Genomic DNA, 25,600 nt, shown 5'->3' on the forward strand with positions numbered 1-25,600 from the left:
ATGAAAATATCAGTGCTGAACTTTTGGACATTCAAAAATCCATGATATTGCCCCACTATGTGTTTAAGGTATGCCAGTATATTCAAATTTTGAATTAGGGATGCACGATGCTGGGTTGTCCAGATTCCACTTCTGTCATCAGACAGATCCTTTCAGTAAAGCACCAATCTGAAACAATCTGATGCAGCTGAGGACCTCCACTTAACACTGGAAGTCAAAAATTTGCTGCCATATCTCATCATCTAATACCAGAAGTCATTTTAACTGAACGTTTACTTAGTTGTTTTCTCCGTGTGTCGCTGCCATTAATATAGGCAAGTCCGCCACATAAGGAAATAAAAGTAGATGAAAAATATGAGTTTTCAGACTGACAAGCACAGCAGTAACATTACATCTAATTTAATGAATCCATGCATGATCCAAATTCACGTATCACACAGCACAGACTTAATATGCGACGGGAAATTGGCTGGCTGGCTGGACGTCGATGTCGCCGCCATGTTGCCAGAGGCAAGTCGCTACGTCATTCAATACAGTAGACAAGGATTGTGCAAGTTTTCAGAATAACGCTCATATGACGAGATTACATGGATTTTAATGAATCATTTATAATAAGTGATCCATTTTAAAATAATAATTGATTGTGAAACATAAAAGTAGAATTCTTAAGTAATCACTGTGCTTGTTAGTCTGAAAACCCGCATATTTTTCATCTACTCGTATTTCCTTCTGTGGTGGACTTTCCTCTATTAATATGGCAGTGACACACAGAGGAAAACAATCAAGAAGATGTTCAGTTCAAGTGACCACTGGTATTAGAAGACGAGATATGGCGGTGCTCGTCCAACTTTGGATATGAAGTGGAGGTCCTCGGCTGCATCCAGGTCCCTCTCAAAAAACTGGACCTCACTAATTTCTCCACCCTGGTTATGGCCCTGTAACTGGGCCATATGTCTGTACTGAAACTGGAGCAAAGAACCACACTGAAGCTTCTCTTGGTAGAGAATGTATTTGCATCTTTCTGACCAGCTTCAGATTGAGTTTTAAACAAATAAGCATAACCATTCAACAATGGCAGCACCTGCCTGCTGAGGTCATGCCTGCTACCTCATTTTGTCTCGTTGCTCTGTTGCTCTTGTAATGAATGAGACATACAGTATGTTTGTCCTGAGAATGTCGTTAAAGTCCTGCTCTTTCCAAACATTTTGTAATAAACTACAGTTTGGAAGATTTTGACCTAAAGACCAAGACTAAATTTAAGATAGCTCTCAAAACTAACGCTGGTGTCAGCATAATCAATTAGGTGTGATATTTATGATTCTGGGTCATACTGCCTCCTATGGGATACCTACAGCATCCTAACAGACCTGTTGTCACCAGCTAGAAGTTACAAACTTTTACTTTTACACAACATCACCTTCATCTCAGCAGGCTCAGGATTTCATCTTTGTTCATTCCTTGTTTTGTTTTTTTTGCTGCAACTGTAAAGCATGCCAGAAAAGCCAGCTGAGGGTTTAGATCACCTTCCATGTTTGTTTTCTTCTAAAGTCAGGGACTCGATGGCTGAAGTCATGTTTGATCCTGCAAGTTTCTGCAAGATCTCTTGTGAGTCTTCACTGTGATATTGTTACTACATCCTGCAGGAGTCTGGTTTCATAGTTTGGCAGAATCGTCTAGTGAATTCTCCTGTTTGAAACTGTCATAATATCTTTGGTTTCCCACGTTTTTAAAATCATTCAAGATGTGAAAACCATCCAATGTGTGCCCATCCTAGAATTAAATCAGTGTTAATGACTTGACCCTAGCCTCTGATTCTTGCCATGATTTGTCTCTTCTTGCATGTGTTCATTCACCAACTCTTTCTTATATTTGCATTGCTGGAAGTGAAAATGTACTATAAGGTGAAAAGTTTAGCAACTGTTCATTCTTCACGTCCCAGCAGTGTTTGGACTGTTGGCTCTTAACCCCAAAGGTCATTGGTCACATGCATGTGACACCAAACATCTGCTACTGCAGCACATGTACGAGTCTGTTGTGTACTGTGCCACCACATGCAGATGTGATCTGGCAGTTTGTGGATTCTGCATTTTTAATAAGAAATGTGTGTGGTCTAAGCTCTTTAGATAAAGACGTGGTTAGGTTTAAAGGCAAAAACGTGTGGAAGAAATTAAAGCTATTGGATGGCTCATCCGATTAAAGACGATTCCAACAGCAGCAGATATAAACTGTCTAACTTGTGGTAGCATGCACATCTGCATCAACATGTGCAGGCATCAATACACAGGGACATCAAACCAGCATGTACTGAGATATTTTTACATGCATGGGTTATTGCACTTGATCTCTCACTGGCATGAATATAATAGGAGGTGTGAACAGGAAACAAAATCTAGAGCGGCCATCCGTTACAGACAAGTTGATTTGTGTGTGTGTTTTTGTGTGTATTTGAGTGTATATTTGTGATGTTTCTGCCTATATAACTCTGTTTCCTTCCTTTTCCTCTTCGTCTCGTGCTAGTTGCTCTACAGCAGAGATGTCAAACTTAATCACAGCAGAGGCCAAATTCTGAATTTGGGTCCAACCTGAGGGCCGAACACGGTCAACATTTAACCATAAACTGTCAACCTCATTTTCACCAGCAATGAATTATGGGAGGAAAAAACCTTAACAGTGATGACAAATGACTGAAATTAAAAACAGTAAAAGTGGCAAGTTTAAAGGTTTAAAATCTGAAATAAAAATTCAAACTTATTAGCTCAAAAGGTATTCAAAGTCAAATTTGTGTTTTTAAAAGGCAAATATATAAGAAAGAAAGTTTAAATCATGATTTTTAATGGTCAAAAGGTGAAATAAAAATCTGAAATCATGAGTTTTTAAGGTCAAAATATGAGATAAACTTTCAAATCATTGGCAAAAATGTCAAAAGCTGAGAAAAAAATTAATTTTGAGTTTTACAGGTCAAAATATTACATAAAATTTAATATTCAGGATACAAAAGGCCAAATTATGAGATAAAAGTCAAAGTAAGGAGCTAAAAAGGTCAAAACGTGGGAAAAATAAATCAAAATTGTGAGTTTAAAGGTCAAAATATTATTTAAAAATTCGAAATTGAGGATCTAAAAAGGTAAAAAATAAGAGAAAAAGTATAAAAAAAAGTGAATTAGAAAGGTAAAAATATGAAATAAAAAACCCCAAATTATAACTTAATGTGATAACTGAGATGCAAAATCAAGAATATGAAATGAAAACAAAAAATGTATTTTCCCAAATTCCTGACCTTTTAACTGATGATTCTGTTTTTTTTTTTTTTTTACCTTTTCTTATTTTTATGACAGAACAAGGACAATTTAAATCATTAGGGCTGGGTTTACATTTTAAACTTGAGGACATCTGCAGACCTCAAACCAGTGGGCCAGTTATAATAAAATTATGATATGACCTGGCGGGCTAGGTATAATTGTACCACGGGCTGGATTTGGCCCCCGGGCCTTGAGTTTGACAACCCTGCTCTACAGTAAAAAGAATAAAGAATTAAAACTCCCTCCATTAGTTTAATGTAACATAAAAAATTGTGAAGTAGAAGGCTGTGCGTATTGTTTTTTTTTTTTTTTTTTTTAGCTTTTCTGCATATTCACCAGTACATATTAGATTTTTCCCAGTTGAAGAGTTCTCGTTCCATAATCCCTCCTCAGGGTGGTCACAGGTCAAGCATAGCTACAGAATAACTGTACTTGACCTGGAAGAAATACTGCATTTTTTACCTTTAACAAGAGTGGATTCTCCTGATGCTTGGTTTTAAAAAGTTTCTGAATTTACCATCCACATCCCACAGAGTACAAAAACACACAACTTTAGATTTGTAGACAGAGTTTAAAGTTGACCTCTCTCTGGTGTTAATGTGTTCAGTGTCAGTCTTCAACATGAGATGTGCTTTTAAAAAATACCTTAAATTGTGCTGAAATGACTCATTGCATAAGAATAAGGGACTCCACTCCTCTGTTACAAAGCAAGCAGCTTGTAGTTGATGTATTGATAGACCTGGGCATATCTGTACTGGTTTTTCAGTTGTCCAGGAAATGCACTCATCTTTAATGTCAGTAAATTACTGTGGTAACCCCTGACTGTGTCAGTGCAGCCCCCTGCTGTCATGTCTCTCTTCCCTTCAGGTAGAGAAGGGCGGAGCCAATTAATTAGATGTGATGCAGCTAGGAAGGCTGGGCCTGAATTATATATATATATATATATATATATGTATATATATATATATATATATATATATATATATATATATATACTCATTCCATACCAATACATCTTATTGAATTGAACCAAACTAAATTTCCCACCATGTGATATTTATATTCATAACAGAGTGCCTTTATTTTGTCATACTGTACAGTCTTATTTACACACAGATAAAAATAACAGGATTGTCTTAATTCAATGACTCATTCATACAAAAGCTGCCTCTTACACACACACAGGCATTCACATAGACATACTTCATGTGTGAGGGCGAGTGAGTGCTATAGACATCAGCATCGGAACCAACACAGACTTGCTTACTAACACACACTCTGTTCACACACTCACACATGCACATGCTAATCCTGCAGGGCATGGACGAATTTAGGGCAAGCCTGATTAGTGGTGCTACTGCTTATCACCCAGAGCCAGAGAGAGAGAGAGAGAGAGAGTGAGAGTGTGTGTGAGAAAGAGAGAGAGAGATCTAAGGTGTGGTAAAACGGTGTGTTGGGGCAGGGGGTGCTGGATTCAAACTAACATCAATGTCGTGACCTTTTTATTCATCCAGATATAAATAAGCAGCCTTGGAGGAAACCAGGGAAAATAGACCTTTGGGAAGAAGAGGAGTACTGATGATTGCTAAAATCTTAACATCTATAGAAGGTTGTGTTGAAAATTCATAATGATGGATATTAAAGCTGAGTGACAGAAAAGCTTTAAACCTGTTAATTTATGCCAAGAGGGTTTAGTTGTTTGGTATAATGCTTTTTGCTATCTCTTATATACTCCTACACATAATGCATGCTGAGCTGTAATTATGAAGCACTCTACCTTCCCATAGACATGTTAGGTAATAAAACAAGCTGTTTTTGACTGCTGACAAACAATCCAGGGGATTTTAGAAGAAATGTAGAAATGGCATCAAGTTGAGTGTGTGATGCCATAATTGCTTTTTTTTTTTTTTTTTTTTTTTACTGCGGTGATCATACAGCTGTGTCCTGTGTGTGTGGGTTTGTGTGAAGAGACTGTGTTGGCAGGAGAGTGCATGTCTTTCTGCATCTCTTCTCTCCATCTCGTCAGTTTTGATTGACAGATGCAGGAGGGAGGTGTATAATTTATCACTTCCTGGTTGGTCTGGTCCTACAATGCCTCACAGACAGAGACCAGGGTTGGTCCCCCAGAGCAAAAGCCAGTTTATTAAACCCCTAATGGATATGCCACACACACACATGCCACACACACACACACGTACCCGCACACCCGCACAGAGAGAGAGAGAGAGAGAAGACATGTTGGTCTCTCTCCCTGGCTGCCTCTCAGTCATGTTTAATGTATGATGAATGAATGATTCATGACATGGGAAAGGATTTTGTATTTTAGGACTACTTATTCATTTATACTCACACCAGTTCCTTTTTTTGTAAAAATATTCTGTGTTTGATTAATTTTTTTTAGCATGTATAAGGTCAGTAGTTTTTTTTAGATACAATTTATTATTGCATAATTCCTCAAGGATTTATGTTCTTCATGCAAGACCAACTGCCTTCATATTAATACTTAAAGCTAAACTAATCAATATTTTTATGTTAAATATTGATTAAACGGCTTAGTGTTATGTGATGAAGTTGCCTGATGTACTAATTGGGAGTAAGGAGAATAATGAACATGGGTCGTATTATCAAACAGAATCCAGACTAAAAGTGTACGTGCACCAAACCTCGGAAATGGTGTACGTCCAAAATGATTCAGATTTATAGAACTGTACCCAAACACATCTTTATGCAACTCTCTCTTTATAAATCCCGGTAACCACCTGGAAATGTGCGTACATAGATCTGCCTCCTGTTCGGCTCACATTCAGCCTTAAACAGTTGATGTAGAGTTCCTTTTGAATGAAAATGCATATGAATGAGCCCACATATCTAAGGATTTCACCAGTGTTTCTTGCTTCTTGTGTTCGAATTTCTGCATCAAATGAGGACATTAAAGTTTGTCCTCCTAGGATCAGGGCGAGCGAAGGCGAGACTTTGATAATAAAATGTATGGCAGGTTTTTAAAGGATAAATATTAACAGATTGTCATATTAGGAGGTAAAATATGGCTTGCTAGGCTGACATATAAATTAAACTGTCTGCTAATGATTACGTGGATAGTGGAATAAAGTTTGAATTTTGTAAAATTAATTGTGAATTCACCACCTCACTTAGGCTCCAGAACCCACCCCAATTTCCTTTTTTTAATTGTTAAAACACTATTTCCTGTTCTCTGAACCAAATGGACAGTTGCCTAAACTAATTGATGTAACTGTCCCCCTGTTGGCCAAACCTGAAACACTTTTCCTGGTTAGACACAATGTGCAAAATTCATTTGCTCTTTTTTCCAAAACTCTAAACACAATCTAACGCTCTTAAAAATGTTTTACATTGTGATTCACTTGTAATGCATACTGGTAACCACTAGGGGCAGAGATGAGATACAATTTTCACACAGTTGTCGCTGTATTACCACAGCCAGTCAAAGCTGAAAATGTGGGACGAGTTTAAACCAGTTTAGAGAGCACATGTGAGTTAAAGTTGTTATCAGAAATGGATGGATTTAATCTGAGAATCTGAGGAGGACACCAACACTGAGAAAGGAAATTTCTAGTAAGGCATGATATTAGCTTTGTAAAGTGAATTATCGCAGATATGAACATTTCTGCTGATATTTATTACTGATCAGATAAATTGGCTGAACAAACAAATAATTTGATGGAGTTTTAAGCTGGACCAACAGACCTACGTCAACTGAAGTCTTGCTGTGAGTCTGACCCCTGCACTGTATCCACTTATCATGCTATCATTATTTGAGTTTATATGTGCAAAATGAAAAATGGACAGAGCAGACAGAGCCTTCTGTGCCGCCTGAGACCTTTGATGCCCCTTAGGGAGGCCTAGATCCCAGGTTGGGAACCAGTATACTAGATGGATGTCAGTTTCACTTGCTTATCCTTTCCTTTTCATTTTGATTAAAAGATACAGAAGTGTACTGCGGTGCCACTCTTTTGTCTATTTTGATATTAAAGATTTTAGATTTTAAAAATTGCATTAGCATAGACCTGCTTAGGTGTTACACTCATGCATGCGCTTGCCCAGTAGCATGTTACACTTGTATGGGCATGTGCATGCTACACATACACTCAAGGGGAAAGTGGTATTCAATACATGTGGGGCTGCAGGTTCCTGCTGCTGAGTATCCACTTTCCCATGTAACACATGTCAAATCCAGTATGTTCAAAGATTCCCTCAAACTACCATTTATATAGCGATGTAGAAGACGAACAGAAGATAAAAGGAGAATGATTATACTGCTTGTTATGATATTTGTTGAGTCTCTCGCCTATGATTCAGGCCTTTTTAAGCATATGACTAGATGACGAGGTGAGAGCTCAGTGTGACTGTTCGAGAGGACCAGATGGTGCGGCCCTAGGAATCATTTCTCTACATTAGGTAACACAGCAGGTGGTGGCAGTGTGTTCATGTGTGCATTTCCCTATCTCTGTGTGAGTGGTGTCATGTATGGCGGGAACCGTTGTCCAAGGACATCTCTCTAGACCTTGCCTTTAGCTTGTGTCACTAACCCTCACGTCGGCTTTGCAGCGTGTGTTCAGGCATCTGTGTGCAAACTAAGTTTGAAGAAGCTATGTCTCTTGACAGTGTGAGGCTGCAAGCTAATTGAAAGATTAATGGATGACAGAACAGATAAACAGAGCCAGCAAAAGTAGAAAATAAAGATGGAAAGAATGAAACTGAGGTTTGTGATGCCTTGTGATTTCACACAGATTTGAGTTGTGATTGGCAGACGGAGGGAAGCACTTTCTTAGCAAGACTAAGATAAAAGTGGAAGAGGATGCTGCTTGAAACTTGAACTCTTTATCAAGGGTAGTGTTTTCATTAGGGCTGTCAAGATTAATCGCATTATTTGTGATTAACTGTGATCCCTAATTAGTGGACTGATTTTTTTTTTAATTGCAGTTATTTCGCATGCCTTATTGACCCTTTGTAGGCAAAGTGTCATTTGTTCCTTGTGTTATAAAACTTTTAACCATTTACTGTCCCCTTATTTCCTTTTCAATCCATAACAAGTTCTTTTTTGTGGTAGTTGAGTCATAATCTTGTCATAATCCACGTCATAATCTACCAATAAAGTAATAATTTCATTCTTGATTAAAACAATGTTTTTCTTTTGACCTCAAATGTTTTCTTGCCTGAGATTCAATACTGAATATACTTTTTCTTGCACACGTTTTTCTCAAATCAGGGCACACCTTTATAGCATCAAACTCAGTGATGAAGAACATAGCAGCCCCGGTGATATTCACTTAAAATATCTCAATCGCCCCCTTGTGGCTGGCCGTGGTATAGGTGCTGATCTTACTTTTAGAGGCTAAAAACGGCATACATTTGAAATAAAACAAAATGTTTTTTTATGTTAATTGGACAAAAATGTCTCCTAATTAAAGTTTATTTGAAAGTTCAGCCCAGTTCAGTCCATCCATCCAGGAAAAACCTGGCCTTTGTACAAATGCAGTTGATGACCCCTGGCATACAGGCTCAATAAGTCTGTTGGTTGGAGATATTGGTCGTCCGTTCTTTTCACCTGTGTAGGACGCTGTGGGATTTCAGAGGATGACTTGCTGTTGCTGTTGTTGACTGTGGAAATGCTTTCGTTTTAATTCCCCCAATTGTTAATACTCTACACTTGTATCAGAGCCATGTTTGACCAATGAAAAGTTCAGAACGTTCGGAAATTCTGCACCGTACCATTTTGAATAGAAAGAGTAGAAAAGGAACCAGCATGTCAGTATACTGTGCAGCACTAATCAAGTGCAGCTCATCAGAACAACACATTCCATCCTTAATAATGTTTAATTTGAGGAACAGCGTGTACGAACTTCTCTCTGTTGCATCTGCTTTACAGACTGCCACCCTTCTGACACTGGCTGATTTTCAGGAAGTGGATGCTGTCTATGAGCCAATCAGAGTGCAGCTATCCACTGTGACTGCCTAGGGGCTTTTAGCTGAACAGATGGCTCCTTAGTGAATGAGAAATGACATTCATGTGAAATGTTACGGAGAAGAGACAGACACAGACTGACTGGATGAAAGAGCCTGATGGTGGTGGTGTTGGGGGGGGGGGGGGGGGAGTTGTCTGTGATTCAGTTACAGCCAGATGTCAGTATGTTTTTTTTTTTTTCTTCACAGAACTCAGACAAGCTCTAAGTGGAAAACCATGTCAACGCTGAGTGCCATTTATCAGAATATACTGACGTGGTACTCTGAGTCCCATCCAGCAAAGAAAGAACATATGATAAAATTAAATTTGGCCTCATGTCTCTTTAATGTTACTCTGAATTGGGACATTTTTCAATTAAAATATTTGTTCATTTGTTATATACTTTTCTTGTGTATATAGTGTCAGTTGCAAAGAAACACAGAAGTCATAAGGATCAGGTTTAAAGTCTTATTTAAAACCTGGAAAATTAATACTAAGTGTCTAAGTGTACTAAGTGTAAAACTAAGTGTCAGGAAAGCAAGAAGATCCAGAAAAGAGATCCAAAAGGATGTTTAAAGAAAATAAAGGTAGAAAACAACAGATACCAGAGCCTATTTAATATTTACTTAACTGTGAAGAGTGCAAGGTGGATGGAGAGTAAGACAGGGATTAAAGTATGCAGTCATCAGGACCTCTGATAATTTGATAGTGTGATAGGTAAAGTTGAAACAAGGGTTACTATCATATCTTTCTTTTCTCATCCCTCTATCCCAAATGTCTTTATCACTTTTTACCTGCTGCTCAGAATACAGAGTTGTATGGACTCAAAATGGACTTGAACTTGTGAAGTGCTTTTCTAGTTATCTGACTTCTCAAAGCACCTCAGGTCACAGCTGCCCATTCATACTCTTTCACAACATTCACTCCTCATTTACACAGTGAAGGCAGAGGTTGCTATGGATTAGTATTAGCTAATCCCATTCAATTCCATTTACAGGCTAGCGATGAAGCTAACAGGGATCAAGTGTCTTGTTCAAGGAAACATTGACATGTGACTGTAGGAGCTGGGGATTGATGACCTTGCAGAGCAGACGTATTTCCCAGACTCCATTTCTATCATCAGGTAAATCTATCTTGAAAAGCTCCATCCCACACCATTCATGCTGCACCAAACCAGCATTAATTTTGTAGACTAAAACTATGACTCAACTCCCAGTAGTCTTGGTCTTGCTGCATTCTGGTCTTGAGCTCGGATGGAGTGGTCTTGACTACAACACTAGTTTGTTGTGCCACCCTTGGCAGAAACAAGTGCAAGCGTTTGTAATGACTGGCAATAAGTCTTTCACATTGGTATTTGGTAGGAGAGACTAAGACTCAAGGAAAAGACTCAAGCCACTTCTAATGGAGTGTGACACAGCCATTGTTGAATCATGAGCACTGACCCTAACTGAGTCAAGTGAGGCCTGCAGGTCTTTAAGGTGTTCTGGATTCTTCTGTGATCTCCTGAATGAGTCACTGATGCACTCTTTAGGGTAATTTTGGCTGGCTGGGCACTCCAGGGAAGGTTCACCATTGTTCCAAGATTTCTCCTTTAGTGGATAATGGCTCTCTCTGTGGTTTGCTGTAGTCCAAAAGCCTGAGAAAGGTCTTTGTAACCCTTTACAGACTGAGAAAGGTCTTTGTAACCCTTTACAGACTGATATTTGTCATTGACTTTTTTCATCTGTTCTTGAATTTCTTTAGTTCATGGCATGATGTGTTTCCCTTGCTGATCTTTCGCCTACTTCACTTGTCAAACAGGTTCTATTAAATGATCTCTTGATCCTACAGGTCTTCCAGTAATCAGGCCTGAGTATGGCCAGTGAAGCTATATTCAGCTTTCCAAAAAGTGTATATAACAACTAAGTCTGACAAAAAAAGACTTTTGGAAAGTACAGCCATGAGAAGCTTCTTGCTGTATGCTTGAAAAAGCTACAATATTGTTCTTAGTCTTCTTAATCTCACCTCTGCTCTCCCTTTCATTCCTCAGACACCATTCTTGGTCCAGAGAAGTTTGGAGGCGTGGCAAATTTCAGCACTTTCCTACTGGACCGTTCATCAGGCCTGCTGCTCTTAGGTGCCAGGGATGCCATACTGGCCGTGGACACTTACAAACTGAACCAACAACCCCAAAAGGTAGAAAGAAGAAGTTCTCCTGTATTTGTTTTCATATATGTGTGTGTTTAGTATAGAAATTTTATCCAGTTTGTCCATGTTAGTGTGTACATTGCTGATTTTGTCATGAGTTTGGACTTATGTCATGTTGTAAGCTGATTCATTCATCAACTTAAGAATGCAGCGGATGCGACAGTTCAGCAGTTTTAGGACCGTAGCTGTTTCTCAAAGTCCAGAATTCTTCCTCTGTCGGAAGGATCCTCCTGAGTCAGGTCCATGGGTGGCGCATTTGGAACAGGCTAGCGAGTGTGCGCGATTACATCAGAAGAAAGGTCACGCCCATATACGCGGGAGGGGCACTAACAACAGTTTGTAGAACTTTTACCCAGCGCCATCTGACGTGCTATCATATCATCATACAATCATAATATATAAAATAAATTGGTTGTATAATCATATTCATGATAGAATATAATCATATAATATAATCATATTCAATGGCATTAATTTTACCTGTCCAGCTTTACTTCGATGCTATTAAATAGTGATGATAACATATTTACGGTGGAATTGATGAATTTAGAAGTGTGTTGAACGTTCAAAGACCCAGCTTCCTCCTGAAATTGTGCAATTATTTTATTTTATTTTTTTAAGAGAAGGAAAACTGTGCATTTTGGATTGTGGGCAGAGGATACATATTTGCATCCTTAGATATTCTCTGTTTGAAGGACTTTAGTCCCCGGAAAAAAATCCAGGATCAATGATGGCAGTCAGCAATGTAGTATCCTTCAAAAATGTCCATCTGTGGATCCTTCCTCAGCTTTGAGAAACAGCACTTGCCATGAACCCAATGTAGGTTTCTCTTAGAAACTTTAAAAACAAATTCAAGAAAAAACATAGGAAGATATTGATGAATGAGGCTGATTTTCCTTCAAAAATAATCAGGTCCTGAGGATGTTTGGTTGAACTGTGATGATCTAAACTACAATTTCTAATGATCAAATATGGCAGATAAGAGATGTACTTTGCCTTTTGACGATGAGATACTTTACACTCTTTAATGAAATTTAAGTGTCCTATACTGCTTCAGTTAAACACTGGATGTTTTTTCTCTAGATTATTTGGGATGTCCCAGAGGAGAAGAGGAAGTCTTGTGTGGCAAAGGGGAAGACGGAGGTGAGAGCTGTTTTAGATTTTTTAGGAATTGTGAAAGTTTTCTTCGATATTTTATTAATTTATTATTTACTGCTCAGTGGTGCATGAATAGTATGTGGGGAATAATGTTTTGTTTACATCTCATGTCCTCACTACATGATTGCTGTGTGACAGGTCTCGTAGGTTGCAGTTCTTTCAAAGCTGTACGACTCTGCTACCATAAAAATCTTTTCAATCACCTGAATTTCTGTGGCCTCTGGAATTTGAAATATGTTATTTTATAGACCTATGATGTATGTGTTGGCCTCAGAGTGCATTTGTATGCTTTTGTGTCCATTCGTGTAGGCGTGTGTGTGTGGGTGTGTAAGTTTGGTTTATGTGTGAGAGAGGGAGAGAGAAAGAGAGAGAGAGACTTTACAACAACCGGGTGCTTTAAGGCATCAGATTGGGAGTTCTGGGAATTATGCCAACATTTCATCAGGGTTTAATGTGGGTGTGTGTCTTTCTGTGTGTGTTGATAGTTGGAGTAAGTGAATATTTGAAGCCACAGATGTCTAGTTACTGTCTAGTCTAGAAGCTGATAAATAGAGCATACTGTACACTCATGCTGTATGACATTATGCTTCAACTACAATAGGACATCAACCAAAATGTGTACAGTTAATTAACTGCCTGCTGGAGCTTTACTTTTTGGAGTGGGATTTAAATAGAGGGAGAGGCTAAATGATCTGTAAATGCTCAGACAATGTCTGACAGTTGCCCTAGAGCAGCAAAATTAGGTCAAATTAATAGCTAGAGGAACCTCACAATTTTATTTATTTGTTTTTAATAATTTCATAAATGAGTGCCATCAGTCACCCTATAGGTTTAGTGCATTTTACATTATTTAAACCAATAACAGTGTTCAAAAGCTGTTGACTATGACAGTTCAGTGTTAAAATGAATTTAAAGTACAGTGTTTTTTTAACCCTGGGTTGGTCAAGCCGATAAATTTATGACAATGGTATTGAAAACAATGAAATTATTTCAGAAGCAATTATTCCAGAGTAGCATGAATCTGAATATGAGGGTGCAACAAGCTTTAAGCTATAAAGGAGGCAGCTGGGGTGGAGGAGATTAAGCTTTGCAAGCAGCAGCAGCGTGAAGAGAAGAACGTCATATTTGAATGGATGGTTGTGTTGAGAGAAAGAGCTGTGATTGGCTGTTGGTGATGGGAGGCGTGAACTAATGATAAGCTTAATTAATATTAGATAAAATCAACTAGAGATGATAAAAATATCTAATTTCAATTATTTTTGCTCATATTGCAATCTTGTTTACAATTATTTTATTGAAGGGGATTATCGTTTTCTATGTCTCTTGTTTTGATTAAGAAAAATGTGCTTAAAACACAAAAGGAGGATTTTTGTCACCTGAATGTTTGCATAATATGCATAAAATCTCTGCTGCAGCAAAAAGGATTGTATTAATGGTATTTAGGCTAAATGGTATTTTGACATGTTCTAAGTTTAAGGAATATTGCAACTTCTGTGATTTGTAAATTGCAGCAGGCCATATTGCGATTTAATCTAATTTGCGATTTGCCCAGCCCAAGTTTTAAGTCAACAGTTGTCAATCACTTTAAGTTTTTCTTTTTTGTAATTCCACCCAAATTTCTGACAGTGAACCCTTAACCTTCAGAATTTTTCCTGAATGCCTTTGGCCATTAAACACTTAAGCACCATGAGTGAAGTTACTGACTCCGTCAGAGAGGCGACCACAGTTCACAATGGATGTTATACTGAACATGATGAAAAAGGATTTCCTGATTCAGTATTGATCTTTCAGTTGTTGTCACTTAGGCTGTTTTAAGTGGTATGATGTTCAAGATTAATGGATGTGAAAGTTATACTGCAGTGAAAGAGGCACATGAAACTTCAGGAAAAATGTTATTAGTAAGCAGAGTGTTTAGGTGTAGGAAGGTTTCCACATTGTAGTTTAACTAAAAATGTTAAATTGATTGCACATGAATGTACAAATAAAATTGAGTTGATACACCTTAAGATGGCTAAGTACCTGCTACTAAAGTGCTGTTTTTTTCCAGTGAGTGTTACTTAAATTTATATAATCAGTTGCCTCCAATATTTTGAGCTCTTTTAACTTACTAGGTATTACAGTGTACATTATATGTTTTTACTTGAGTCTACTCAAAAAAATGTATTTCCCCTGCTTGAAAACTTTGAGTTTCAGCGAATATTTCGAGTATGTTTAACTTGTCCAGTTTTAAAGCAGAGATTCAGTGCTGTCCAGGGACACGTAGACCCAGCAACGGGCTACTGCCTTCCCTGAAGTCAGTGTGATGCAACCTAACTATCTAATTATGCGATCAGCAAGACAAGATGTTTCTGCCATGAAACCCACAGATAATAGTGGTTCGTAATTTTCCTGTTGATTTTTTTTTTTTATCAATTTGTGATCTAGATTGAGGAAGAGGGAAGCATGTGCACCATTGCATACAGTTTAATTTTCAATCTGTATTTTTTTGTTTTCTTTTCTTAGCAGCCCCAGAAACTATCTTGCAACCCTCGTGTTGAAAATCCTTGCAGAAGTCAGTCAGTCTTCGACAGCAGGGACATTGAATAAGGGTCAGGCTGTGACAGCAGGGAAAAAGGACGTGTTAGACGAGCTCATGGCTCCGAGCACTGTGGGGCTGCTCAAGCAGGACCCACGCGCAGATGTCTCATCTTTGGTGTCAAAATCCAGGCCAGAAAGAAACAAATATCTTTGTTGCTGTAATTTAAGTCGCTGTAGTCAAACCACGCAACTTTTCCATGTCTGAACCATTGGCCTGATAAATTAAGAGCTATTAATTCCCTATAAAACAGGACATTCAAGGCAATATACATTATAAAAAGCATTATTGTTTAGAATCAGGTCAGCACACCTGCAAAAATGTGTTATGATAAATATCACCAATGACATATTGATAGAATATAAATATGATTGTTGAATGTGCCAGTCATAATCACATTTGTTTACCGTTAGACGTTTCGTAAATAAGAAAATTGAGCCCTGGTCTGGTGCACCAAGAAATCTCACATGGTTTAATGTTCGACCAAAAAACTGTATTCATTTTTCTGTTTATTTCTTAAAATGTCTTAATTTAAAAGGTGTGTAGGGCCCCTGATCAACCATTCACAATCATTGCAGATTAGTTGTGAAGATAGAAGTGTGAGTTATTTGTCATGTACTACTAAAAGATATAATTTTGAAAAATAAACCATTTAGGATGGATTTCTCTAAGTTTGGCTGCTTTATATTGCAGACATTGAATATTTGATCTTTTACAAATCATATCTTTTTATGCTAAGTGACTGTTAAAGGTTTGTCTATGTTTCTTGACTCCTAAAAGGACTCTCTCCCAAGTTTAGCATGCCTAGTACAACTGTTTTGTCTGCTCTTCATTGTTGAGTGTGTGCCTCCCTCTGCAGGTTGACTGCAACAATTACATCCGCCTGCTTGAGTTCCTGGGTGATGGACGTGTCTACGTGTGTGGTACTTATGCCTTTGACCCCCAGTGTGCCTTTCTGGTTAGTTAGTTTCTATGAGTTTGATGCATTTCTCTAGTTGATCCATATTTGTATGGATAAAATACTGATGTAAGTTTATTGAAATATGTTTTCTTCAGTTGAATCTGTTTATATTTGCACTGACAGCACATGCTTAAGCAGTTGCAAATGGACCTGTGTAATAAACTCTAACACACCAATTCAACCTGACAATATTATGGAAATATGGAAAACACATCCACGCTCACTCTCTTACCTAACCTATCACTACACTGACTTTTTAGTGCTTTAAAGACAATGAACAAACCTAGTGTGTTTTATTAAAAATTTCCGGTGTCAGTCAACTAACTGAAGCATTTTCCTGAGGGCACTTGGAACACTCAATCCATACAAGCATCTAAGTGTAAATCAAAGCGAAGCCAAGGATTTTATTTCACTGTTATAATTTGGGAAATAATAAACTACAATAACACAACCACTATTTCTCTATTCCTGACATCTTCCAGGAGCTCTCCTCTTTCACCTTAGAGAAAACTGTGGATGGGGCGGTGAAGATGGAAACTGGGAAGGGCAAGTGTCCCTTTGAGCCCAGTCAGCATTACACAGCTGTGATGGCAGGTAGGAGGATGTAGCTGAATCTTGTCTGGTTGTGTTCGGCCATGTTGATTTGAAATTATTCTATTTCAAAGTTGTTCTTACAAGAAAAATCTCTTTTTTGGATAGGTGGCATCCTCTACACAGCAGCTACCAGTAACTTCCTTGGAACTCTGTTTGATATCTCCCGGGCCACAGGCCCTGAGCCTGAGCGGATCCGAACTGAACGGTCCATCAACTGGCTTAGTGGTGAGACACTTACATCCACAGTAAACCTTTACTTGAACTTACATTTCTCATACCTACTCCATGAGGAAATCAAAATATGCATTTGTCTCTCTCAGATCCAGAGTTTGTGAGCTCAGCTTTTATAGAGCAATCTCAAGACAGTAACCCGACTGGAGATGATGACAAAATCTACTTCTTCTTCACTGAAGTGGCCAAAGAGTATGACCTCTACACCAAAGTCAAGGTGCCGAGAGTGGCACGAGTCTGCAAGGTACCATGGATTGAAAAATACATTTCTCTTGACTTGATTGGTTGATTGAATTAAATAAATTCACTCATGGGCTTGTGTTCACCTGTTCAGTCTGATGTGGGAGGAATGAAGACTCTGCAGCGGCGCTGGACCACCTTCCTTAAAGCTGAGCTGGTTTGTGAGGATAAACCCAGCGGCCAGCGGTACAACATCCTAACAGACGTTTTCACCACACAGCACACACCAGGCGACCCCAGAAGCACGCACTTCTATGGACTGTTCACTTCTCAGTGGTAGGTCAATGAACAAGGAACGGCCAACTAAAAACTAGATTTTTTTTAAAAGGACAGTGTGAAAGTTAACCCTAAAATAATGGTATTTGATTTTGTATATTCTAGTAAGACATGAGGGATAGTTCAGTATTCTTTATAGCTGAAGGGAGAGAATATATACATTTAATCCAAAAATGATCCATGCTTTTTATTTCTCACAGGGAGCGTGAAGAGGTATCAGCGGTGTGTGTTTTTAGTCTGTCTGACATCAGTAAAGTCATAGATGGTCCCTTTAAAGAGCTCAAGAAAACCTGTGAGAACTGGATCAACCCTGACCCTGTCCCCACACCAAGACCTGGCCAGGTACTTAGCTCTACAATTACATTTCCTTTGTAAATGTTTTAATTCCATCAAACGATATTTTAATATGCATGATTCTTGCATCACCCCGTTTCATTTTTCCTAAACATTTTCTAGTGTTTGAACAAAGATTTAAAGGCCGAAGGGTACGAGTCCTCCCTAAAACTCCCTGACAAGGTGCTGACTTTTGTGAGAGACCACCCACTGATGGAGAACAGCGTTACTGCAGCGCCCCTGCTGGTCCGGAAGGGAATCAAATACACCAAACTGGCTGTTACCCAGACAGAAAGTGTAGAGGAGTGGAGAGGAACAGTGCTGCACCTTGGAACAGGTGTGGAGATAAGAGTGGGGGGATTTAAAAGATGAACTCAGTCTGAATATAAAAGGAGGTCAATTTGCAACAATCTGTGCAGATTTAGCACAAATTTTAAAAAGAAGACTTGTAAGAAAAATGCTATTAGTAATACCTCTTTCAAATAAATAACTACATGATTAAGAAATGACTTGATTTTAATATTGCCAATTAAAACAAACATGAACAGTTGTGATAAAATATATATTTTTTTGGTTACTATCCTGTATATTTGTGTGTTTTAGATCGTGGGGAGCTCCACCAGGTGGCAGTAGTGGGCCAGAACACCACCTTGCTGCAGGAGATTGCTTTGTTCACTTCACAGGAGCCTGTAAACAATATACTAATGCACCAGGTAGCCCTCCAGAGCTTTAATTCACCTCTGTACTGCAGCTCACAAATACAGTGCATTCAGAAAATAATTAAAATGCCTTGTTTTTTCAGTTTGTTATGTTGCAGCCTCATGCTACAGAACATTTTATTCTCATTAATCTACACTCAGTTTCTCATAATGAAAAAGTGTTTTTTGTGTGCAAATTTAAGAAAAATAAAAAAACTAAAATATTACATTGACATAAGTATTAATTTTACATTAGGTGGACTCAAATCAAGGTGTAGACACACCTCAGCAAACAGACAGAGAAATGGGAGGAATCTAGGCTAAATTTCAAGAATTTTTGCAAAGCATCTTAATACTTTAAAATGTGATATTTCAATGTTTTTTATATAAATTTGAAAAAATCCTTAAATCCTGTTTTCACTTTGTTATGATGAGGTTCTGAGTATAGATTTATGAGAATAAAAATGAATTTTGTTTGACTGTAGCATCAGGCTGCAACAGAAAAAAGTTAAAAAAAAAAATAAAGGAAGTTTGAATGCTTTCTGAATGTACTGTATGTATATTACTTATCTGCTGTACCAAAATGTATCTGCCATGTTACAAAGTGATATTGTATTGGTTTCCTGTGTTTTCAGGGCCGGGCTCTGGTGGGTAGCCCTCTGTCGCTGGCTCGTGTCCAGGCTGAAGGCTGTGGCCTGTATCCCAGCTGTCAAGTGTGTGCCAGAGCCAGAGGACTGGGCTGTGTGTGGAGCCTGGCGGAGGGAGCATGCAGGCTTACAAAAGCAAAGTGAGTAGTAGAGGAAAGTGGTATTAGGTTAGGTGTATTTCTAAGAAGTGATAAAAGACACATTTAGTTACTTAAAAATGCTAAAGTAATGCCTTTAGTTTGTCACCCTTAACATTCAACACTTGTTGGATATCCTATCAAGACTGTTCCCACAGAATCAGATATGAAACTGCTAATCCAGTACTTGATAAAAAAAAAAAAAAAATAAAAAAAAAAAAACGTATAAAAAGTCAAAATAGACCAAACCTGTCAAACCAGTAAGTATTTAGAGAAGGAGTCAACAAGATGTTCAGTGTCTCTTCTCAAACATTGATGCAAATATTGACCACTTTTTGTGTGTTATCCAGTCCGGGTCCTGGGGATATAGTGGATGACGCCTTAAGAAAATGTGATAAAGAAGAGGGTAAGTGCATTTGTTTCTCATACTTTGCCTGCTAATCTTCAGTCAATGTAACTGTAAAGATTTCCTGTGCAATATGATCATCTCAGTTTTTCTTATTTTAGTAAGAAATTGTTATTCCTTTTTTCTGTCTCCCTGCTTTTTGCCCACCACAGGCCGATGCACCCCATCCATCAGGGAGCTCCGAGTTGCTGTTGGTCTGCGTCTCCTGTTGCCATGTGTCCAACTGTCTCCAAGGCCCTGTAGCTGGGAACATCCTCCCCACAGACATACCAGGCAGCACAACTCTGACCTGGAGGTGACTGTGACAGAGGACAGCCTTGGAAGATACATTTGCACATGTCAGGTATGACTTACATCAAAAATCTACATTGAATCTGCATCATAGCATACGGCGTAGATTCATGTAGCCCTGAACTTACACAGAAGCCTACAGGCAGACCCTTAGACCCTGTGATTAGTCCAATGGTTTTCAACTTTGTTTTTTTGCCCATACTCGTATCGATACAAAATAGACTATTTAAATAATGTTTCAGTCAATTTCACCCACAAGGAGGGATAAAGAGTAGAGCTGGAGGTCAGGAAACCATGGTCCATTTTTAAGTTAAGCTGTGATCAGATGTGAACATATTTAACCCAATTAATAAACACTCTTATCAAAGCAACAAAAAATAATTTTGATTTATTTCTGCTTTGGTACAATAAAGCTTTCTTAAAAATGTAATTCTCTTAAAACAGAATTACTTTTTTATTGGTAATGTTTAAAAATGCAGATGGGCACACTGAACTAAATAATAAGGAATGAAATGTTGACTCCATAGTTAGGCTATAATGTGTGCAAATATCAGGTTGCCAGGAATAAAGCAGGAGAAATTGAGACATCTATAATTAAGAAGAACTGAATAACTGAATTAATTTGGCAAGTGGCAAAAAGGGTGAAAAGACATTTTTCAATTGGCAGAAACACTTAGTTCCTTCAATGGGGGCCTTGAAACACTGCTTTTCTCTCAAGCCTTTGGCTGTTAGGTTATCTTTTCATGCAAACTTGTTCATCAATTTGAATATGCTCCTTTTTGGAGATCCCAGCATTAGTAAATGCAAAATGTTGTACACATTGGTGCAAGGTGCGTCCAAGATCATTAATTATTTTGCCTGAAATTTCTTTGTTTCTGTTTTTCTTTGTTTTGCATCTGTTTTTATCCTCTGTAAAGTACATTGAGTTTACATTTGTATGAAATGTGCTACATGAATAAAATTTAATTGAATTGAAAGTCATACCCCAGCCACGATCAGCTGGTAGCCAGCCTCACCTCCCCACATTTGGCGAAAAAGTGGAAAAACAGGACAAAAATGTGTTAAATGTGACTAAAAGAAGTGGAAAAATGGCAAAAAGCTGCAAAACTTTGTTAAAGGTGTCAAAAGAATTGGCAAAAATTGGTAGTGAGAGTGGTTAAATTGGTTAAAGTAGCACAAATAAATAATTTAAAAATCTGAACCTAACAATAGCTTGGCACAGTTTTAAGCTCCAAAATGAGGGATCTGTTAGCCAGGATACTAGCACCTATGCTACTGATCCAGCACACTTGCACAACTGGGGAGGGCCCATTCTCTGGATTTTTGAGGGGCTCGGATAATTCTGTGGGCTGACCTGGTTACACTGGTACTTTTCATAAAGTTGTAGTAGTAACGCAGGGTGGTAAAAATTCCCAGGGCATACCAAGACTTGCCTCAAGGCACACTAGAGTGTCTTGCCACACCATTTGAGAACCACTGGTTTAGTCCATTGGTAGCATCTGGTAAATGATAGTCTATGAGTAATGTTTGGACACAGATTGTGCATGCTCTGGTGGAAGTTAAATGGTTGCAACCATTTGAACCAATTCAAATCTGTAGGATTGTGTATTTTCTAACCCATGTCAAGTGCAAAAACCTGCCACAAGTCATTCCAACTTATTCCCTTTTTATCCGGTGCTGCCTTTCTTTTTTGCATCAACTTTATCAGCTCAAACTCCAACATTATGCTCTTGGTCTCAGTTGCATTGATTCTCTGTACACAAACAAGCAGAGAAATGTGGCAGAATTGGAATAGAAATTTCACATCTATTAATGTCTTTGAATTCATAATATATAATTTGCATTACTATTGTAACAGCCTGTATTTAAGAAGGAGGAAATAGATCTCCAAGTCTCATTATGTCTTGTTTTACTGAACAAAATGATAACCTAACATTATAATAAAATAGAAATGACCAAACAACTCTGTTCTGTGTCATTCTACCCCAGGAGGCAGGGCCAGGTATCAGGGATCCCACCCCTTGCCGCAGAGCAGCCTATCAGCTGACACTAGAAGGTCCCAGTGCTGGTGGAACCATAGCAACAGCAGGAGGTCGCCACGTCCTGGCCATCTACATGCTTTTTTTCTTTGGGGGTTTACTTTTCGGTGTATGTCTTCTCTATTTCGTGAATCGCCGGCGAACCATCAGCCGCCAGGGCAACCACCTGCCGGATAATTCGCTGTCATCCGAGAAAGGGCGGGACTTGCTAGGATCCACAGCTACACCACAGTCTCCTAGCAGTGCCAGTCTGCTGTCTGAGGGATTCAGATTGACAGAAAAACGCAACGGGACAGCAACCACAAACACGACTACAACACTGCTCAGCAATCATGACAATGGAGTTCACCAGTGCAACAGCTATAGTGGCACCCTGATCCACAGCAACCCCAGCAATGGCCATGGAAATTCCCTGTACGGCAACAGTAACACGAGCTGTAGTGGGCTTAAGTTCACCTCCGAAATATTAACTGCAGACCTACTGGATGGAAGGACAGGGGACAGGCGGAGGTCAAAGGGGGTGGAGAGGGATTCAGGGGAGGGGGATGAAGTTGATGAGGGGCTGGGTGATGGGGTTGGGGATGGAATAAGAGGACTAGAGGAGGAGCTGGCCAGCTTTCCCATGTTTAAATCTGCAGCTCCACTGGCTAAATGTGAGGAGAGCTCAATATGAAGAAATAATATATGTGCTACCATTTTTCATCCCACCAATAAACTGAAAACTGCTGGGAGACATGCAGATTGGCTCCTGCCAAATGCCTTTTAAATGGAGCATGGCATGAAGAGAGACTACAGGGAAGTATGTGGAATATATAAAATTTTTGTTTAAGCATGTGAGAGATCTGCTGGAGGAAATGCAACAAAAAAAACCTTGTCCATTAGCGCCACTCAGGAGGAGCCAAAACTTAAATATGTAACATGTAACTGTAAATATGAGCAGTCAGACTGTGACTGTGGACGTGGACTCTGATATGGCACAGGTTATCTGTGCAAAGAATCAAAGATGAAATGTCTTCATTTGTAGACATGAAAAAGCCATATTTTCATTCTCCTGAAATCATGTTGATATCCTCTCGTTAATTGATGAAAACTGTCTGTCTTTATTTATATTCCTCTCACTGACACATGTCTCATCTGCCAGACATTGATGGGTCCAAAGGCACCAGAGGAATGCTGCAGTGGGACTGAACTGTGCCTCAGCTTCGAACTTAAACTGAGAGAGATGACACTGTCAGGAACTAAGGAACCAAGAATATATTGCACAGCCCTTGGATGGGTTACAGTGACAATGTGGGGTTGTTTTTGTTGCATCTGTAAAGAGGGATCTGGGGTTCAAGATCAGATTTATATCAGTAAGGAAGACTTTTACAGCTCTAAGAGTCGAATGGTTTCAGAGGGAAGTGAAAATCATTTTCAGTCTTATAGGACCTAACCAGACAAAGACACCATCACCTTGTTTCATAAGTGCTGGTTTTATCATGAAACTGTATTTGTTTCCGTCATATTGATTTGTAATAAAGCCTTCAGATGATGCTGTTAAAGTGGTTTTATTTTGCCATTTCTGTGGTAAAAATCTTGATGAAAGTGAAGAGACTGAAGCATCTTTTTTTTACACCACAAATGAACCAAAGTCTGCAAATCAGATGTTACACTTCACAATTCGAGTTTAATCTTTTGTGAAACACATCGATGAACAAAACATGTGTTCTGCATTTTAATCTCAGAAAGAAAGCTCAGTTTGCTTTCTTGTGATCCAACTTCTTATCACTTAAAAGCAAAATCATAAAATCATAATTCTAATCTCTAAACTTTTTAAACTTTTGTTTAAACTTAAAAGTTTTTGTTCATCATTTTTTTAAACAAGGCTTGAGAGTCCAGTGTTAACCTGAAAAGAAATGGTTTTAAGTGCTTTTATCACCAAGCCTTATGTCTAGTATTTTCTTTGTAGCCTTAAGAATCAGCTCAGAGATTAAGTGTACTGACTCAGAGAATTCTGGTCCTGCCTTTTTGAAAATTCTGAATTCCTGTGCAGTAGAAAAAAACATTTATTTTGATGCTTTGATGTTTATTCTAAAAAAAAAAGTAAGTATTCAAAAGTGGTTTTAATGAATGTTTTTATAGCAGCAGTAAGTTCTATAACTTCTGGTTATTTTTCTCTGCCATCATGAAATTGTTTGGTATTGTTGGAACAGAAATATTACAGGCATAGCTACAATTTTCCTCCCTCATTTAAAACAACACTAGGTTAAAACCTAGTATCTGGCTTGCTACAACAATCTAAGATACCTGTTGAACTGCCTGACTGAATCGTGTGTTCTGGCAGGGGGATTGGTTTTTGGTATGTGTAATTGTGCTTACCCTTATGTCTGTAAATTGAGAATTAAAGGATCCCAAAAATTTTAAACATAAAGCCCTGTCAGCATGAAATTACTAACCTGACAAACCAGATCGACTCATATCTCCATTGCATGAATATATTTCACATTCATCTGGGAAAGCTTCCATAGAAAGTGTTTGGGGAGGGTAGGACTACTCCAAATTCTCCAAAAGTAATTGGAGGAACGTTCTGTCTGTCATGTTAATGGCGGAGCTCTTTATGAATAAAGTTGATGCCAAGGGATGTGCAAAAACATATTCTCTGCCAAAAAAAGCTTTCGATGTGGCCATATGCTCTCATTTTACAAAGAAATGTGGTCCACTTCTGATTAAACTGCTGTTTTCCTTCAGCTACATCCGAGCTAACAGCTACTGCCATAGCAGCCACTGGATTCGCCGGCAAACCCCACCTGTAAAAATCCGAAATCTGTGCCAGAGCAGAGCGGGAGAAGAGCAAAAACATCTTTTCTGTCACAGAAAGCTTTCAGTGTTGCTCTCTGCCCTTGTTTCAATAAAGACACGTTGTCCAGTTGTAACAAAACTGCCGCCATGGCTAAGTCCGAGCTAATCCCTCCACTGGCAGCTATTGTATAAAATCCATCACAACAACTTACCCTGTCCTCATAACTATCACACACTCATGCCATAGCGGGTTGGCTGAGGAGCGAAAACATCTTTTACAACATGAAAAGCTTTTACTGTCTTTTTTATTCTTTATTTCAGACAGAAACATGGTCCAGTTCTTGGAAAACTGACACAATGCTTAAGCTACATCCAAAGTAATCACTGCACTGGAGGCAGCCATTACCGATGGCTTTGAGTACAGCCAAACTCCGTCCATAACGCAACTGTATATAGCATCACACATTTCTCTTCGCAGCTGCTTTCTCCGTTCTTGCATCTTATAGATCCTCTCTGCTCAGGTAAGAAGCACAGCATTAGCATGTGTTGTACCTGACTAACAGTGCAAGCAGAACTCACATAGCTTTAGGGCGGCTTACAAAATGACAACAAAACAACTGTCTCTCAGTAGGCTGAGACAGTTTTTTAAAATTAAATCCCAAAGTAATCATGGGTGAGGTTGCCAATTCCCTCTGTTAATCCGCTGAATATTACTCAGTCCATTTTATATGGAGTGAATCCCAAAAAACAAACACTGCATTATGTAAATA

The 25,600-nt window shown here is 38.6% G+C and overlaps 1 protein-coding gene across 1 annotated transcript in view; it reads left to right on the forward strand.

Annotated features, from left to right (window-relative positions):
* Nucleotides 1-24,104, forward strand: part of sema4f (sema domain, immunoglobulin domain (Ig), transmembrane domain (TM) and short cytoplasmic domain, (semaphorin) 4F) — a 64,771-nt gene extending 40,667 nt beyond the window's left edge. The window contains exons 2-15 of the mRNA XM_041778729.1: nt 11,309-11,454; nt 12,550-12,609; nt 16,059-16,157; nt 16,643-16,754; nt 16,860-16,979; nt 17,075-17,229; nt 17,320-17,501; nt 17,702-17,843; nt 17,958-18,171; nt 18,438-18,547; nt 19,168-19,319; nt 19,667-19,722; nt 19,875-20,065; nt 22,003-24,104. Coding sequence (XP_041634663.1) covers nt 11,309-11,454; nt 12,550-12,609; nt 16,059-16,157; nt 16,643-16,754; nt 16,860-16,979; nt 17,075-17,229; nt 17,320-17,501; nt 17,702-17,843; nt 17,958-18,171; nt 18,438-18,547; nt 19,168-19,319; nt 19,667-19,722; nt 19,875-20,065; nt 22,003-22,725 — 2,462 coding nt within the window. The 3' untranslated portion in view covers nt 22,726-24,104. The remainder of the gene's footprint in view (nt 1-11,308; nt 11,455-12,549; nt 12,610-16,058; nt 16,158-16,642; nt 16,755-16,859; nt 16,980-17,074; nt 17,230-17,319; nt 17,502-17,701; nt 17,844-17,957; nt 18,172-18,437; nt 18,548-19,167; nt 19,320-19,666; nt 19,723-19,874; nt 20,066-22,002) is intronic.
* Nucleotides 24,105-25,600: the final 1,496 nt, after the last annotated feature.

This window comes from Cheilinus undulatus, linkage group 22 (assembly GCF_018320785.1).
Source record: "Cheilinus undulatus linkage group 22, ASM1832078v1, whole genome shotgun sequence".
NCBI classification, from domain to species: domain Eukaryota; kingdom Metazoa; phylum Chordata; class Actinopteri; order Labriformes; family Labridae; genus Cheilinus; species Cheilinus undulatus.